Raw genomic sequence first — 15,309 nt, forward strand, 5'->3', positions numbered from 1 at the left:
TGAAACAAAACAGATTTATTCATTAAAAAAAAAACTCCTTTTGACATTCCAGTGTTTGTTTTCCATTTTCTACCAAAAGAAAGAGACGACATTCCAGATTGGCGACCACTTCTCTGCACCTCAACATAAGTTCCACTCAGTCCACTAACAGCCTCTAGAGAGGGTCCATCCATCCGGTGATTTGGGCACGAGTCGTCTGAAGGTCATCTTTAGAGGGGTGTGTTTTGTAGGAGGATCAAACTGTTGCTCCCCTTCCATCCATGTCTTGTTTTAAAGGAAAAGCTAAACCTACAAATCAAACTAAGCCAAAGCATATACTTCAATATTAGTCAGTCTGCTGCCTGCATTGGATAGTCTTTCAGTGCCCCCTGGTGGTCGTGGCACTAAACATCATCTGCTCGGGGTCGTACAACAGTACTCATGAACGTTGCAGATAAACGTCATGACTAGAGAGGACGTGATTCCTCACTACGGGTTAGACGCGTCTGCTCTACACAATGCATTTTATCTGAACGTTCCACAATGCTACTGAACATACTCCTGATGTCTGTCTGATACAAGTCTCCTCTCCCTGCTTGGTGTAGGTCTAGCTGTCAGTTGAAGTGCCATAGCAACAGAGCCACATTTTTGGTATATACACACTAACAGTGACAGCTTTGGTTGGTGAAATTAATTATGGGGCGATTCAGTGCAGCTCATAACCGTTGACAAGATAGGAGAGAGAGAGATCCGACTAGGTCTTTTCTATAAAGGACATTCAACACATTTCCCGTCTTCATTGCAATCTGACAGGTTGGTTGTTGTGTCTCCTTTACATATCTTAACTTTGGGTTTGAGCCATTGTCAGAACCGTTTCATGTAGTTCTACCCGTTTATTCAGAGAAATGACTGTCAGGTTCCTCTCCTACGGTGTTAAAACAAACCATCCACTCTGTTGTAGGTGTTAGCTAAACCAGGCGAGCCACACACACACACTTTGCACCGACACAGAATACAAAAAGAAGCATTTGCAAATACATTTTAGGTACTGTATGTATTTTCCGATTCATTATAATCGTGTCCCGTGATTGCTTTTTTATTTGGCTTTCCAATAACCACAAAGGGGGGTTCAAACAAAAACAAATAAAAAAAGACCTGTGGGGAAAAATAAAGAGAAAACAACTAAGTTAAAAAGGAGTTTGGGATTGAGGACTGAAATCAGACAGGCATTGATTGGTGGGGAGCAGGGAGATGAATTAACCAAGAGTGCACCACACCGAGGTACACACCTCCGGTCCTCCAGGGCTGTCTTCATTTCTCCAGCTCTTTACTGACCCATTCGGTCCCTGGTTGCCCGTAGAAGAGCGCACACAGCTGGTTTCTCAGGTTACTGGCTAAAAGGCGAGGCCTGAAATCACTGGAGTTGTGCACTCCTGCAGGAAACAGTTGAGGCTTTTTCCGAGTTGGCCCAGCGTTCAGCATTCCTTGCGTGTACAATTAGTTAAAAACCGTCTTTGTTCAGCTGTCCTTTGTTTTCATACAGTAAGCTAAGCACCATCTCCACCCCATTTGTTCTTATGAGCAGAAGAGTGTGATTGACAACAGTGTCCATGTTTGGGTACCCAGATCAGGCTGGGGGAGTGAGGAGTCCAACATGGAGACAAGGAGCATATATTCTAATCTAACTGGGTTTCACCATGGAAACAACAGACTGGAGAAGAAAAAACAACTAAGGGGGTAGCTTATACCTCATTTCATTCACGTTCAGTCAAGGAGTTGATGTTGCTGTGGCAGTTGATGTTCTGTCATCTGCAGACTATGTACAATCAATTATTGGAGTAGTTCTAAAATGACTTATTTTGTTTGTCTATCTGTTGCTGAAGTATGTTTGAGGAGCTTCTCTGTGATGTTATCGCCAACTGTGGTTCTGTGCTGAGCGAGAGCAGTGATGGTTCTCGGGGTGAGAAATGGCGGGAGGGAGAGGAGATTCGTGTGTTATATAAAGACACCCAGACCGAGGGATATGTGGAAAAGGAGGGAAGGGGATGAAGTGAAAGAGAGGGTGTGTTGGTGGCAGGCAGCCCTCCTTTGAGACGAGCAAGGGGAGAAGGCTTTGGATGAGGGTGGAGTTAGACGATAATGGTGACAGTATAATGGTGATAGTTGGGTATGAAGATGTTGATTGAAGGGGGATGGTTGATGCGGGTCAGATCTTGAGGCTCTTCAGCGAATCAGCTCTCTTCCTCAGTAGATCTCCCAGCTCCTGCAGCGAGCCAAGATAACTACTCTGAACCTTGTCCATGGCTGCCCTCGTAAACCCACACTCCTCCTGGGAGCGAGAGAGGGAAAGACAGGGTAGAGGTACAGATTGACAGAAAAAGAAAGGGGGGATAAAGAACAGAAAGAAGCATGCTTTGAACTAAGAAACTAAGCCAATGCTTAGGCACAAATCAATAATTCATACACACGCCCAGCACTGCCAACCTGTGTCTGTGAGTATCCCTCCTCCAGAGTGAGTGCTGCTAGTTTGAGGGCCGTCAGGCTGGCCTCCTGCCCCTTCACGTGATCCAGAGCCTGGGTCACAACACCCTGCAGGCTGCCTGTCCACTCCTGGAAGCCACACAGCACCACTGGCTGTAGGGGCAGAGGGAGGGGGCAGAGAGCTACTGCGTGAATGGCTATGGTGTATTGTGAATAAATGAAGAAAATAAATGTAAATGATTAAACTGACTTTTTTGGGGGGGGGGGGGGGGTTCTGTTAAAACGATAAGAACATTTTCATAAAATGCAAATTCACAACGCAGCTGTGCTGCTGCCAGCATCGGGTTGAGTTTCATGGTACGTCCCTTTCAGATGGGTAAGCATTGCACTTGTACTACCATTACTCTACCTCAACTTCACCTCGCCAAGTGAGCATTTAGTTCACATTTAACATCTCAAAGTATCGCCATACACAACCTGGTCTCAGAGCATTTTGCATTATTCTGTATGTAAATCCGAGACACTCCATTTAGTGTGATGTGTTATGTTTCTTATGGTATGTATTCGTTTGTGGATGTCCATCACCCATTTCGTATGATATGTTCTGAATTACAATTCATATTATAGTTACACATTTCCAAACGTACAATATGTTACGAATTCTAGCTAGGTGGCTTAAGTAATCAATCGTCTTATGTAACCATACCAAACGTAACATATCATACTAAATTGAGTGTCCCGGATTTATATTTACTATGTTACGTCTAGACCATGAGACCAGGCTGCCATGCTGTTTCTTGCCTTTCTCTGACATTTTTCCAACTATTAATGATGATGAGGTGGTACTGGTGGAGAGTCGACTCCACGTCCGAATCCATTTCTGTGTAAAGATTCGATTCCGCTAGTAATTGACTCCTAAGACTCAGTATTTCTGGAACGGAGGAGACTGATTTGTTGCCGTACTTCCGAGAACACAAAACATCTTTCATAGCAAGCTAGCAAGGGAAAGAGAGGGGAGGGGCCCAGTATAGGCAGGTCAACCACCAGGCAGACAGTCAGAACCGTGCACTAGACCCATCTATTGGTAATTAAATGCTGTATCTCACAATCTCTTGGCTTGCATGTGTCTCGCAACTTCAGTAAAGCAGGGCCTATCATAAATGAATAAGCATGGATATTGTACACACAACAGACCGAAGACTGAACACACTCGCATCATGAGTAAAGAGAAAGAGCAATGGGTGTAATAATTAGTCTAAACGGTGGCAAAACCTTTTGCTAATAAAACAAGAGTTTCTATTGGACAAATGCAGGTAGGTCCCGCCTCGTTTGTTCCTGTATAAGAATGGGCGTATTGAATATGGAAGAAAATTCACCAAAGTAGCCTAAAGTTCTATGTAAATTACACAACTTCCCCAGAACTTAATAGCCTGTCGTCTAGTTAGGCTATAACACCGAAAACAATAAGTTGTTTTCTGATGACTGAAATGCTATTTTCATTTTGCGGGGAAAAAAACGAAATAAAATTGATTTTCGGTTTGGGACGTTCCTTAACATTAAGATTCCAAATTTCGTTGAAATATTTCAACATTTAAACCTTCACGCCCCTAGTATGGTGTGAATACTGATGGGGTCATTCCAGAGAAGGGTCGTCGGAGGGTAAAGGTGAGGTAGTAACAGTGTACCATGGCGGTGCTGCTGTCCTTCTTCTTCTTCTTCTTCTTCTGTAGGCTGGACTTGAGCGGTCGCAGTACGCTGGCTGAGTAACTGGCCACCCACAGCACCACACACACCGTCTGACCAGGAGACACACACACACACACACACACACACACACACACACACACACACACACACACACCATTGCATGTTCCATATTATAATACATGTACATTTTATTGATGTATTACTTGTGTATGTCTAGCATGACTATCAGTGAAGTATACTGACCTCCACGAAGAAGACCAGTGTTTCTAATAGAGCGGGTCGGGTCGTCAGTCTGCCGTCTTTCATCTCCAACACGTCTCCTTTACATCTGGATAACATCTCTGGGCGGGGAGGGGCGAGAGGAGGGGAGCGAGGGGCACAGATGAGCATGGGGGAATAAGAATGACCCACTAGTGAGTACTCGACTAGAGATCTGAAGCCATGACGTCTCCTGTGCCTGACTAGACAGTCATTATTACCATGGACAGGTTTGTCATCTTTAACAAAGATATCTGAGACGGTTTACCTTGGAGCTGTGCTACTGATGATTTGAAGGCGTTACAGATCTGGGTTTGGAGTTCCGACGAGTCGTCTGGAGAGAGAAACAGAATAAAGAGCATGACAAAGACCTCCCTCCTTTCTCCTCCTCCCCTCTCCGTTACTCCCTTCTCCACCCACACTCCCTTCCTCCATCTCCTTCCCAGTCCTGCCGCTCCTGTAGATGGACAGATGGTTGGAGGAAAGGGGTAGGGGACCCTACATCCCTCTCTCTCTCTCTCCACCCCCCCTCCCCCCCTCCCCTCATCGCCCTGTCTTACCCAGTCCAGTGGTCTCTAGTTCTCGTAGAGTCAGTGATAGTTGCAGAGCAGAGGTCTGACAGTGACAGCTGCCACTAGACAGAGCAGAGGCCAGGCGGGAGGAGGGAGGCCCCAGGAACGGGTACTGGAACAACACAACAACAGTCAGTGGTCCTGTGTGGCTCAGTTGGTAAGAGCACGGCGCTACCAATTTCAGGGTTGTGGGTTCGATTCCTGCTGGGGCCACCCATATGAACATGTATGCACTGATGTAAGTCGCTTTGGATGAAAGCGTCTGCTAAATAGCATTTATTACATTATATAAACTGGGTGGTTCAAGCCCTGAATGCTGATTGGCCCACAGCCATGGTATATCAGACCGTATACCACGGGTACGACAAAACATTTATTTTTACTGCTCTAATTACGTTGGTAACCAGTTTATAATAGCAATAAGGGGCACCTCTGGGGTTTGTGGTATAAAGCCAAAATACCACGGTTAAGGGCGGTGTCCATGCAGGAACTGCCCTTAGCTGTGGCATATTGGCCATATACCACACCTCCTCAGGCCTGATTGCTTAAATATATTAGTGTGTGTGTACCTGTGTCTGTTTCTCTGTGATCTGGGCAGCGGTCTCAAGCGTCTGATCTAGCTGGGAGAGTAGGGTCTGGAGGGTGGAGCTTTTGGCCGATATACCGTTCTCATTGGTCTTATCAGAGTTCCGTGGCGAGGGGGCGTGTCCGAGCAGAGCCAATGAGGCGAGGAGGCGGAGTGTGAGAGAGCGAACCTTCAACCAGACGGACTCCTCTTCTAGAGACAGACGACGATGATCCTCGGTCAGCTCCCTGGAACACACACAATTAACTGTGTTCATTTTATATGTAGGACTGAGAAGCTCAGTTCAGGGGACTTTTAAAAGGCCATTCTACTCCAAAATGAATGTAAATCTAATTATAATGACACTATATAAAATTTCCAGAAATGAGTCCAATAACATACTGGTAAAATGATTTGTTAATACAATGATTTCAACATATTGGACCATACATATAGCCTGTGCATGGTCCATATTATCAGGTATGCTAGCAATAAGGGACCGAGTGGCGCAGCGGTCTACGGTGCTAGAGGCGTCACTACAGACCCGTGTTCGATCCCGGGCTGTATCACAACCGGCCGCGATCGGGAGTCCCATAGGGCAGCGTCTGGGTTAGGGGATGGTTTGGCCGGGGTAGGCTGCCATTGTAATTAAGAATAGGTTCTAGTTAAATAAAGGTTCAAATCAAAATAGAAGAAATCCTTATCACCTGTAGCCCAACAGAGCAGCATAGTGACTATAAATAAATAGGCTGAAGCATGGCGTTGCCTATCTGTATTTACCTCATTGAGCTAATCATTAGCTATATCCTAAATGTGATCTTTTAACTAACTAGCATCATATTGATGAATGTGACGCCCCACAAAACTGGCATAAACACAGTGACAATAATGCAGGCGTACCTGTTAGGGTAACTTGGGAGTAAAACGCCACCCGGAGTAACACCCCCACTGCCTGTACTTCTCAAAGAAACCACTCTTCCCCCCCCCCCCCCCCCCAACACTTTCCCTGGTTGCCACTCCTACTCTAGCGTGACTAGAAATGTTATCAGTCTCATCACAATTTAAGTCACTCCCAAAACTGATTTTGAGGTAGGATGGTGTTTTGACCCGTGTTCCATTCAGCCCCTCTCCTCTATTCACTCACAACTAATTGCCACGTGGTAACACGCTTAACCATGCCGCTGCTAAAATACTGCAGTTCGCGCAATATTTAGGAGTTGATGAATAAAGTAGGAATGGAAAGCTGGGATGAACCCATATTTTAACAAAGGCCATTGAAACGGCTGTTTTCCCTGTGATCGCACGATGAATTGTTGTGCATTGACGGCTTGTCTGAATGCATCGTTCCCTCCCTGTGGCACTCGCAACGTCAATGTGCCTTGAGAGGAATATTCATCTCTCCTAGAACACGCAACGCGATGACCAGGTAAATAGATCAACTATGGGTTTGTCTGTTTGTTCTATTCATTGCTCATTTTGTTTTAGCATCTTCAGAAATATTTCTTCACGTTCCACATTTGTGGCGTGGCTGCAATGTTTTTACCGTGGGCACGGCGCCAAAGCTACATGACCGCGGCAGAAAAACTGATATAAGTTCTTGTTATGTGTGTGTGTGTGTGTGTGTGTGTGTGTGTGTGTTGTGTGTGTACCTGTCCTTGGGGTCCCAGCTGACGAGGACAGTCAGGTCTCTGTTGTCTCTCATGTTGTCCCAGGGAATGTCATCCTCCTCAGGACACACACCCATCGCCTTCACACTCTCCTCCAGACTCAATGTGCTGGAACAAAACAGGAATATGTTACAGGTGTGTGTGTGTGTGTGTGTGTGTGTGTGTGTGTGTGTGTGTGTGTGTGTGTGTGTGTGTGTACTAACACGTCAGCCTCGGTGTACAGGTCCAGTAACATCCTCTCTGTGCGGACCTGAGCGAAGTGCAACGATTGGTTGAGCCGGGTTCTAAACGCTATGAATTCTGGGATCTTCTCAAACGCTCCATACTTATAGGCCTGGATGATGTACTCGGAGGTCTGGGGGAGGAGAGAAAGGAGAAGAGACAAGGAAAGAGGACCGAGGTGAGAAAAGACCCGGGGAAACGTCACCAGAATATATGACATATGTAGGACGTACTTAGATGCGACAGGGTCAGTCCGTTATATCTGGAGTATTTCTCCTGTCTTATCCGGTGTCCTGTGTGAATTTAAGTATGCTCTCTCTAATTCTCTCTTTCTCTCTCTCGGAGGACCATGCCTCAGGACTACCTGACATGATGACTCCTTGCTGTCCCCAGTCCACCTGGCCATGCTGCTGCTCCAGTTTCAACTGTTCTGCCTGCGGCTATGGAACCCTGACCTGTTCACCGGACGTGCTACCTGTCCCAGACCTGCTATTTTCAACTCTCTAGAGACAGCAGGAGCGGTAGAGATACTCTCAATGATCGGCTATGAAAAGCCAACTGACATTTACTCTTGAGGTGTTGACTTGTTGCACCCTTGACAACTGTGATTATTATTATTTGACCATGCTGGTCATTTATGAACATTTGAACATCTTGGCCAAGTGCTGTTATAATCTCCACCCGGCACAGCCAGAAGAGGACTGGCCACCCCTCATAGCCTGGTTCCTCTCTAGGTTTCTTCCTAGGTTTTGGCCTTTCTAGGGAGTTTTTCCTAGCCACCGTGCTTCTACACCTGCATTGCTTGCTGTTTGGGGTTTTAGGCTGGGTTTCTGTACAGCACTTTGATATATCAGCTGGTGTAAGAAGGGCTATATAAATACATTTGATTTTAATTTGATTTGACAGGGACTCACATCTTTCTGGTTGGAGTGAAAAAACCTGAGGGAGAAGTTACAGGACTGGGAGGCTGCAGCAAACTGCCCCAACGAGCCAGCATAACGAGTTAACAGATACCTGGGAGAGAGGTGAGAACATAAGGATCAGTGCATTGAGTATGGTAACCGTGTTGTATGGTGATGTGTTTGTACTATAAACCCACCCTATGGTGTCATGCTGCACATGCTTGGCATCCAGGCTGGAGTAGAGGTCCACTACGGGCTGGAAGGCTCCCAGGCGACAGAAGAGCAGCAGCAGCAGTAGTTTGAACTGGGCGTTGGAGGGACTGAAGGACAAACCCTCCTCTAACACGCCTAGACACTGCCAGAGCATGTTCTCATCGCCTAACACACACAGACACAAATGTATGTTTGCATGTTAATGAATGCCCGGAGAGGCGAGAGAGAAAGCGAGAGAGACGACTCACCAGTTTCTGTCCAGAGGTCGATGTAGACGTGGGCGGCCATGAGACAGTACATGTCAGAGAACTGGAGCTCTGTCTTCAGACACGACTTCCCTGTTACACACACACTAACTATAGTCAGACTCAAACCACTCATCTGGATCTTCCAAAAATGATCATTGCATCTCTTCCTGCAGTTTTTAAGTTAGATGCATAAAATGTTGGCTAGACTGAAAGACGGAGAGGGATGGAGGAAGATGGATTAGAGACGTATAGAGGGATGGATGCCGTTCCCATAGTGGTAGTGAGAGAGAGAGAGGTCCTGCTGTTCTTACCAAACTGTAGTCCGTGGTGGTAGTGGGCTTTGAGTTCGGTGATGAGGCGTAGCTTGCCCTCTGTGTCCAGAGCGTGTTGCAGTCCCAGCGCCCGGGTCAGCTGACACACACACAGGTGTCTCTGCAACGTCTTCGTGTCCCCCGGAAACCCAAAGCCATCTTCACCCGCCTCCCCCAACGGAACCAACTCCCCCAGACGGTTTTTAAACTACAGGGAGGAGGAAGGAGAGAGAACAGGAGAGGAGAGAAATAGATATGGTATTAAACTCATCAAGGGTTCGGTTGGTTGACCAACTTCCACTACTGGTGCTATTCTGCAGGTGAGTGTGTGTGTGTGTGTGTGTGTGTGTGTGTGTGTGTGTGTGTGTGTGTGTGTGTGTGTGTGTACCTGTGAGCGTTGCTCGGGGGGCAGAAGGTGTAGGTAAATCTTCAGGTCAGTAATGCAGCAGGGTTTGTCTCCAAACTTCCCAAAAAACTGAACCATCAGCTCCAACGGGTCACCTGAAGACCAACAACCAATAGAAACGGTCAACGCAAACAGCCAAGGAAACTGCGGTGTGTGTGTGTGTGTGTGTGTGTGTACGTACCTAGCTCTTTCTCATCTGGGCAGCCCCTCTCTCTCAGTCTGTGTATGAGTTCCAGGCAGGCCAGGTAGGGCCCTCTGAGAGGACGCGACTCCTTCTTGTCCTGCTCCTCCATCCTGTCCACCACAAACTTCACTGCCTCTGCCACCGTGGTCTGCACTGGGCCCTCCACACAGCTGGAGGAAGAGGGGAGGTGGGGGGGGGACAAAGGGAGAGAGGGTCAGATCGGTTCGTCTTGTCTTCTCTTACATGACATCGTAAAACATCCATCAAGAGGAATAGTCTAGTCAGCTATTATATAAACTTTTCCACACACACACACACACACACACACACACACAACTCACTGCTCTCCTTCCTCAGGCTGGCTCCAGGACTTGTCCATCAGGTGGAAGAGAGAGTCAAAATAGGAGAGATAGAACTGCCAATCATCAGGACTGGAGAGGAGAGAGAGAGGAGAAGAGAAATAGGAGAAAGGAGACAAGAGAGGAGAAAGGAGAAAGGAGAGAAGAGAAAGGAGAGAGAGGAGAAAGGAGAGGAGAGAGAGAGGAGAAGAGAAAGAGGAGAAAGGAGACAAGAGAGGAGAAAGGAGAAAGGAGAGAAGAGAAAGGAGAGAGAGGAGAAAGGAGAGGAGAGAGAGAGGAGAAGAGAAAGAGGAGAAAGGAGACAAGAGAGGAGAAAGGAGAAAGGAGAGAAGAGAAAGGAGAGAGAGGAGAAAGGAGAGGAGAGAGAGAGGAGAAGAGAAAGAGGAGAAAGGAGACAAGAGAGGAGAAAGGAGAAAGGAGAAAGGAGAGAAGAAAAAGGAGAGAGAGGAGAAAGGAGAGGAGAGAGAGAGGAGAAGAGAAATAGGAGAAAGGAGACAAGAGAGGAGAAAGGAGAAAGGAGAGAAGAGAAAGGAGAGAGAGGAGAAAGGAGAGGAGAGAGGAGAAGAGAAAGAGGAGAAAGGAGACAAGAGAGGAGAAAGGAGAAAGGAGAGAAGAGAAAGGAGAGAGAGGAGAAAGGAGAGGAGAGAGAGAGGAGAAGAGAAAGAGGAGAAAGGGAGAAAGATCGGGAGTTAGTGTGGGAGAGTTTTAAGACACAGACATGCTGAATGTGCATAAACATGACTATTTATCGGAATATGTGTGTACTCACTTTTTGAGCAGTAGCTTGTAGGACAGAGCGTTGCATTCAGGCCAGAGCTGCAGCCGTTGGTACATCATCATACACTTATTCTCCCTGCTCCGCAACTCACTGGTCAACTTCTCTATGGAACCACGCACATCCACAGAATGAGTAGAAAGACATGAGTTATTCTCAACCTACACAAATCCTCTCTCTAACACACACAATCTCTGTTCCGCGTACACACACACACACCACTCTTACCTCCCAGTGGACCGCGGACCACGTCCAGAGCCTCCACACACTTCCCCAGCCGCTCCAGGATCATAAAGTACAGCTGCACCTCAGCCTCAGCCTCGATCTTCTCCTCCTTCACCATCTTCTCCACCATGCGTTCAGCCAGGGGCAGGAACATGGTCTGGGCCAGCTTTTCATCCTGCGCAGAGATGGCCTGAAACACACAGAGCAAACAACCGCCCCCGGTCACACGTACACCCTCACACGTACACCCTCACACATACAAAGTCACACAGTCGCACACACAGAGTCAGTCACCCATAGTGTCACACAGTAACACACAGAATCCCACATACATACTCAGTCACACAAGCTATATACACTCAGTCTCCAGTGTATTAGGTACAGCCATCTAGTGCAGGGTCCGACCCCCCTTTTGCCTCCAGTATGGCCTGAATTCTTCGGGGCACGGCGTTCAATCATTGCTCAATTGGTATCAAGGGACCTAACGTGTGCCAGGAAAACATTCCCCACACCAGTCTGTATCGTTGACGCCAGGCAGGATGGGGCCATGGACTCCTGACTCTGTCATCAGCATGACGCAACAGGAAATGGGATTTGTCAGAGCAGGCAATGTTTTTCCAATCCTCAATTTTCCAGTGTTGGTGATCGTGTGGCCACTGGAGCCACTTCTTCTTGTTTTTAGCTGATAGGAGAGTTTGTTGCACCATTCTCTGTAAACCTTAGACAATGCAGTGCGTGAAAGGCCCAGGAAGGCGGACGTTTCGAGGATACTAGATGCGGTGCGCCTGGCACCGACGATCATATCACACTCAACGTCGCTTAGGTCACTCGTTTTGCCCATTCTAACGTACAATCCAACAGTAACTGAATGCATTGATGCCCGTCTGCCTGCTTTATAAAGCAAGCCACGGCCACGTGACTCACTGTCTGTAGGAGACATCCATTTCTGTGTACCTAATAAACTGGCCCCTGGGTATATACAGTTGAAGTTGGAAGTTTACATACACTTAGGTTGGAGTCATTAAAACTCGTTTTTCAACCACTCCACAAATTTCTTGTTAACTATAGTTTTGGCAAGTCGGTTAGGTCATCTACTTTCTGCTTGACACAATACATTTTTCCAACAATTGTTTACAGACAGATTATTTCACTTATAATTCACTGTATCACAATTCCAGTGGGTCAGAAGTATACATATACTAAGTTGACTGTGCCTTTAAACAGCTTGGAAAATTCCAGAAAATGATGTCATGGCTTTAGAAGCTTCTGATGGGCCAATTGATATCATTTGAGTCAATTGGAGGTGCACCTGTGGATGTATTTCAAGGCCTACCTTCAAACTCAGTGCCTCTCTGCTTGACATCATGGGAAAATCAAAAGAAATCAGCCAAGACCTCAGAGAGAAAATTGGTATAAACACCATGGGACCACGCAGCAGTCATACCGCTCAGGAAGGAGACGCGTTCTGTCTTCTAGAGATGAACATACTTTGGTGCGGAAAGTGCAAATTAATCCCAGAACAACAGCAAAGGACCTTGTGAAGATGCTGGAGGAAACAGGTACAAAAGTATCTATATCCACAGTAAAACGAGTCCTATATCGACATAACCTGAAAGACCACTCAGCAAGGAAGAAGCCACTGCTCCAAAACCGCCATAAAAAAAGCCAGACTACAGTTTGCAACTGCACATGTGGACAAAGACCGTACATTTTGGAGAAATGTCCTCTGGTCTAATGAAACAAAAATAGAACTGTTTGGCCATAATGACCATTGTTATGTTTGGAAGAAAAAGGGGGAGGCTTGCAAGCCGATGAACACCATCCCAACCGTGAAGCATGAGGGTGGCAGCATCATGTTGTGGGGGTGCTTTGCTGCAGGAGGGACTGGTGCACTTCACAAAATAGATAGCATCATGAGGCGGGAAAATTATATGGATATATTGAAGCAACATCTCAAGACATCAGTCAGGAAGTTAAAGCTTGGTTGCAAATGGGTCTTCCAAATGGACAATGACCCCAAGCATACTTCTAAAGTTGTGGCAAAATGGTTTAAGGACAACAAAGTCAAGGTACTGGAGTGGCCATCACAAAGCCCTGACCTCAATCCTATAGAAAATTTGTGGGCAGAACTGAAAAGGCGTGTGCAAGCAAGGAGGCCTACAAACCTGACTCAGTTACACCACCAGCTCTGTCAGGAGGAATGGGCCAAAATTCACCCAACTTATCGTGGGAAGCTTGTAGAAGGCTATCCGAACCGTTTGACCCAAGTTAAACAATTTAAAGGCAATGCTACCAAATACTAATTGAGTGTATGTAAACTTCTGACCCACTGGGAATGTGATGAAAGAAATACAAGCTGAAATAAATCATTCTCTCTACTATTATTCTGACATTTCACATTCTTAAAATAAAGTGGTGATCCTAACTGACCTAAAACATGGAATTTTTACTAGGATTAAATGTCAGGAATTGTGAAAAACTGAGTTTAAATGTATTTGGCTGAGGTGTATGTAAACTTCCGACTTCAGCTGTGTAGTAAGAGACCATGCCTACCTGCATGACCAGACTCATGACAGACCAGAAGTAGTAGGGGTTCTTAGGAACGATCTTATACAAAGCCATCCCTGCCTACAGCCAGAGACAAAGAGAGACATTAGATAGAACTCCACAAAAGACATGAATTACTGTAGTACAATACATCATGTTATTTGTGTGTGTGTGTGTGTGTGTGTGTGTGTGTGTGTGTGTGTGTGTGTGTGTGTGTGTGTGTGTGTGTGTGTGTGTGTGTGTGTGTGTGTGTGTGTGTGTGTGTGTGTGTGTGTGTGTGTGTGTGTGTGTTCGTTCTGACCTGCTGCATCTTCTTGTACTCTCCAACGCGGGCGTAGGCCATGAACAGGTGAGAGTGATACTCCTCACTGAGGGGAACCTTCTTCACAGCAGCTTCATACAGCTTAGTCACCAACTCAGCTGCAGAGAGAGAGGAGGGGGAGAGTCAATAGCATCGAAAAGATCATATAGAGAGTTCTCTGTGTGTGTGTGTGTGTGTGTGTGTGTGTGTGTGTGTGTGTGTACTCACGGTGGTGCATCTCTCTGTACAGTATAGTGAGAGCCTGTAGTGAGTTGTCGTCGGTAGGTTCCAGGGTGGCCACCTCCTGGGCCAGGCTAAACGCCTCATCCTGCTTCCCTGTTCGCTGCAGACCGATGGCCTTCAACACCTGGGGAGAGGGAGATCTGCCTCAGTAACATGCCACCCTCATCATCATCATCATCATCATAGGGGTGGGGAGTAGAGGTTAGTGGTAGGGGCCTATGGGGTCCGTTTTGGACCAGGCCAGGAACAACTCTGGGCTCCATCTTGGGCTCTAAATACAGCCCAGAGCCAGAGTCCCACCCACCTTGGCACAGTGCAGGTCCTTGTGTTTCTTCAGCAGTTTGTCAGCCTGCTGGATTGCCATCTTGTTGTTGCCATTGTCCAGGTAGTCTGATGGGAGATGACATCACAGCATCAGTCAACCTACTCCATACAGTACATAGTATTACACCCACACCCATTCAAGTCCCACACGAAGGGAAAAGGAGCTATTCCTTCTATTTCTGTACAAACCATTCATGGAGTCCTAAGACGCCGCAGCATCCAGTTTTTTTTATAGACCGGCACAGATTTCAATTATTCAACCAAAGCCCTTCTCAGGCTGTAAAAGGAGTTTCTAAAATGACATTTTCAAGATGTATGAAGGACATGACAACAACAATAACTGGGAGAGGCGGAGAAAGACTCACGGCCCTGATATTTAGAAGACAACAAAAAAAACAAGAGGACTAACTTTCTAAAACCAGCTGAGACGGCAGCATTCTGCTACTGCCTGTCTGATGAACTAAACAGGCATATACACTCCGCGGTGTGTGCGCGTGTTTACGTGGTTCACTATGTGTACTGTCTTGAGTGGAGGTGTTTGGGCATGTGTGTATTTGTGCGAGTGCCCAAGAGTGTGACGAGATTAGAATGTCTATTTGTATGACCGACCGACAGTGTCTGTGTATTCGGTCATTGACCTCTGCCATTGTTTGCGACCTTGATACACACAACTCTCTCTCACCGTGGTCCTCCCGTGGATCACAGCGGAGCACACAAGCATACACACAGTCCCTTTCCCAGGGCAAGCTTGGAGTCTAGGCTTCTAGACAGCTGGGTGCCAAAATTAACCCTGCCAGACAGACAGACACAGTGCTCTACA

At 46.7% G+C, this 15,309-nt stretch overlaps 1 protein-coding gene across 2 annotated transcripts in view; it reads right to left on the minus strand.

Moving 5' to 3' along the window:
• Window positions 1-15,309, minus strand: part of LOC106562660 (N-alpha-acetyltransferase 25, NatB auxiliary subunit) — a 24,543-nt gene continuing 9,234 nt past the window's right edge. For both annotated transcript variants that reach the window (XM_014127639.3, XM_014127631.3), the window contains exons 2-23: window positions 14,470-14,555; window positions 14,151-14,289; window positions 13,923-14,041; window positions 13,628-13,702; window positions 11,078-11,264; window positions 10,844-10,955; window positions 10,057-10,146; window positions 9,713-9,885; window positions 9,514-9,626; window positions 9,126-9,333; window positions 8,815-8,904; window positions 8,551-8,731; window positions 8,366-8,465; window positions 7,433-7,584; window positions 7,212-7,337; window positions 5,567-5,810; window positions 4,986-5,109; window positions 4,694-4,759; window positions 4,411-4,508; window positions 4,146-4,256; window positions 2,464-2,613; window positions 1-2,308 (exon numbers count right to left, since the gene is read on the minus strand). In XM_014127639.3, coding sequence (XP_013983114.2) covers window positions 2,186-2,308; window positions 2,464-2,613; window positions 4,146-4,256; window positions 4,411-4,508; window positions 4,694-4,759; window positions 4,986-5,109; window positions 5,567-5,810; window positions 7,212-7,337; window positions 7,433-7,584; window positions 8,366-8,465; window positions 8,551-8,731; window positions 8,815-8,904; window positions 9,126-9,333; window positions 9,514-9,626; window positions 9,713-9,885; window positions 10,057-10,146; window positions 10,844-10,955; window positions 11,078-11,264; window positions 13,628-13,702; window positions 13,923-14,041; window positions 14,151-14,289; window positions 14,470-14,529 — 2,841 coding nt within the window. In that variant the 5' untranslated portion in view covers window positions 14,530-14,555 and the 3' untranslated portion in view covers window positions 1-2,185. The remainder of the gene's footprint in view (window positions 2,309-2,463; window positions 2,614-4,145; window positions 4,257-4,410; window positions 4,509-4,693; window positions 4,760-4,985; window positions 5,110-5,566; window positions 5,811-7,211; window positions 7,338-7,432; window positions 7,585-8,365; window positions 8,466-8,550; window positions 8,732-8,814; window positions 8,905-9,125; window positions 9,334-9,513; window positions 9,627-9,712; window positions 9,886-10,056; window positions 10,147-10,843; window positions 10,956-11,077; window positions 11,265-13,627; window positions 13,703-13,922; window positions 14,042-14,150; window positions 14,290-14,469; window positions 14,556-15,309) is intronic.

The sequence above is a fragment of the Salmo salar genome, chromosome 01 (assembly GCF_965601325.2).
Source record: "Salmo salar chromosome 01, fSalSal1, whole genome shotgun sequence".
Classification (NCBI taxonomy): Eukaryota; Metazoa; Chordata; class Actinopteri; order Salmoniformes; family Salmonidae; genus Salmo; species Salmo salar.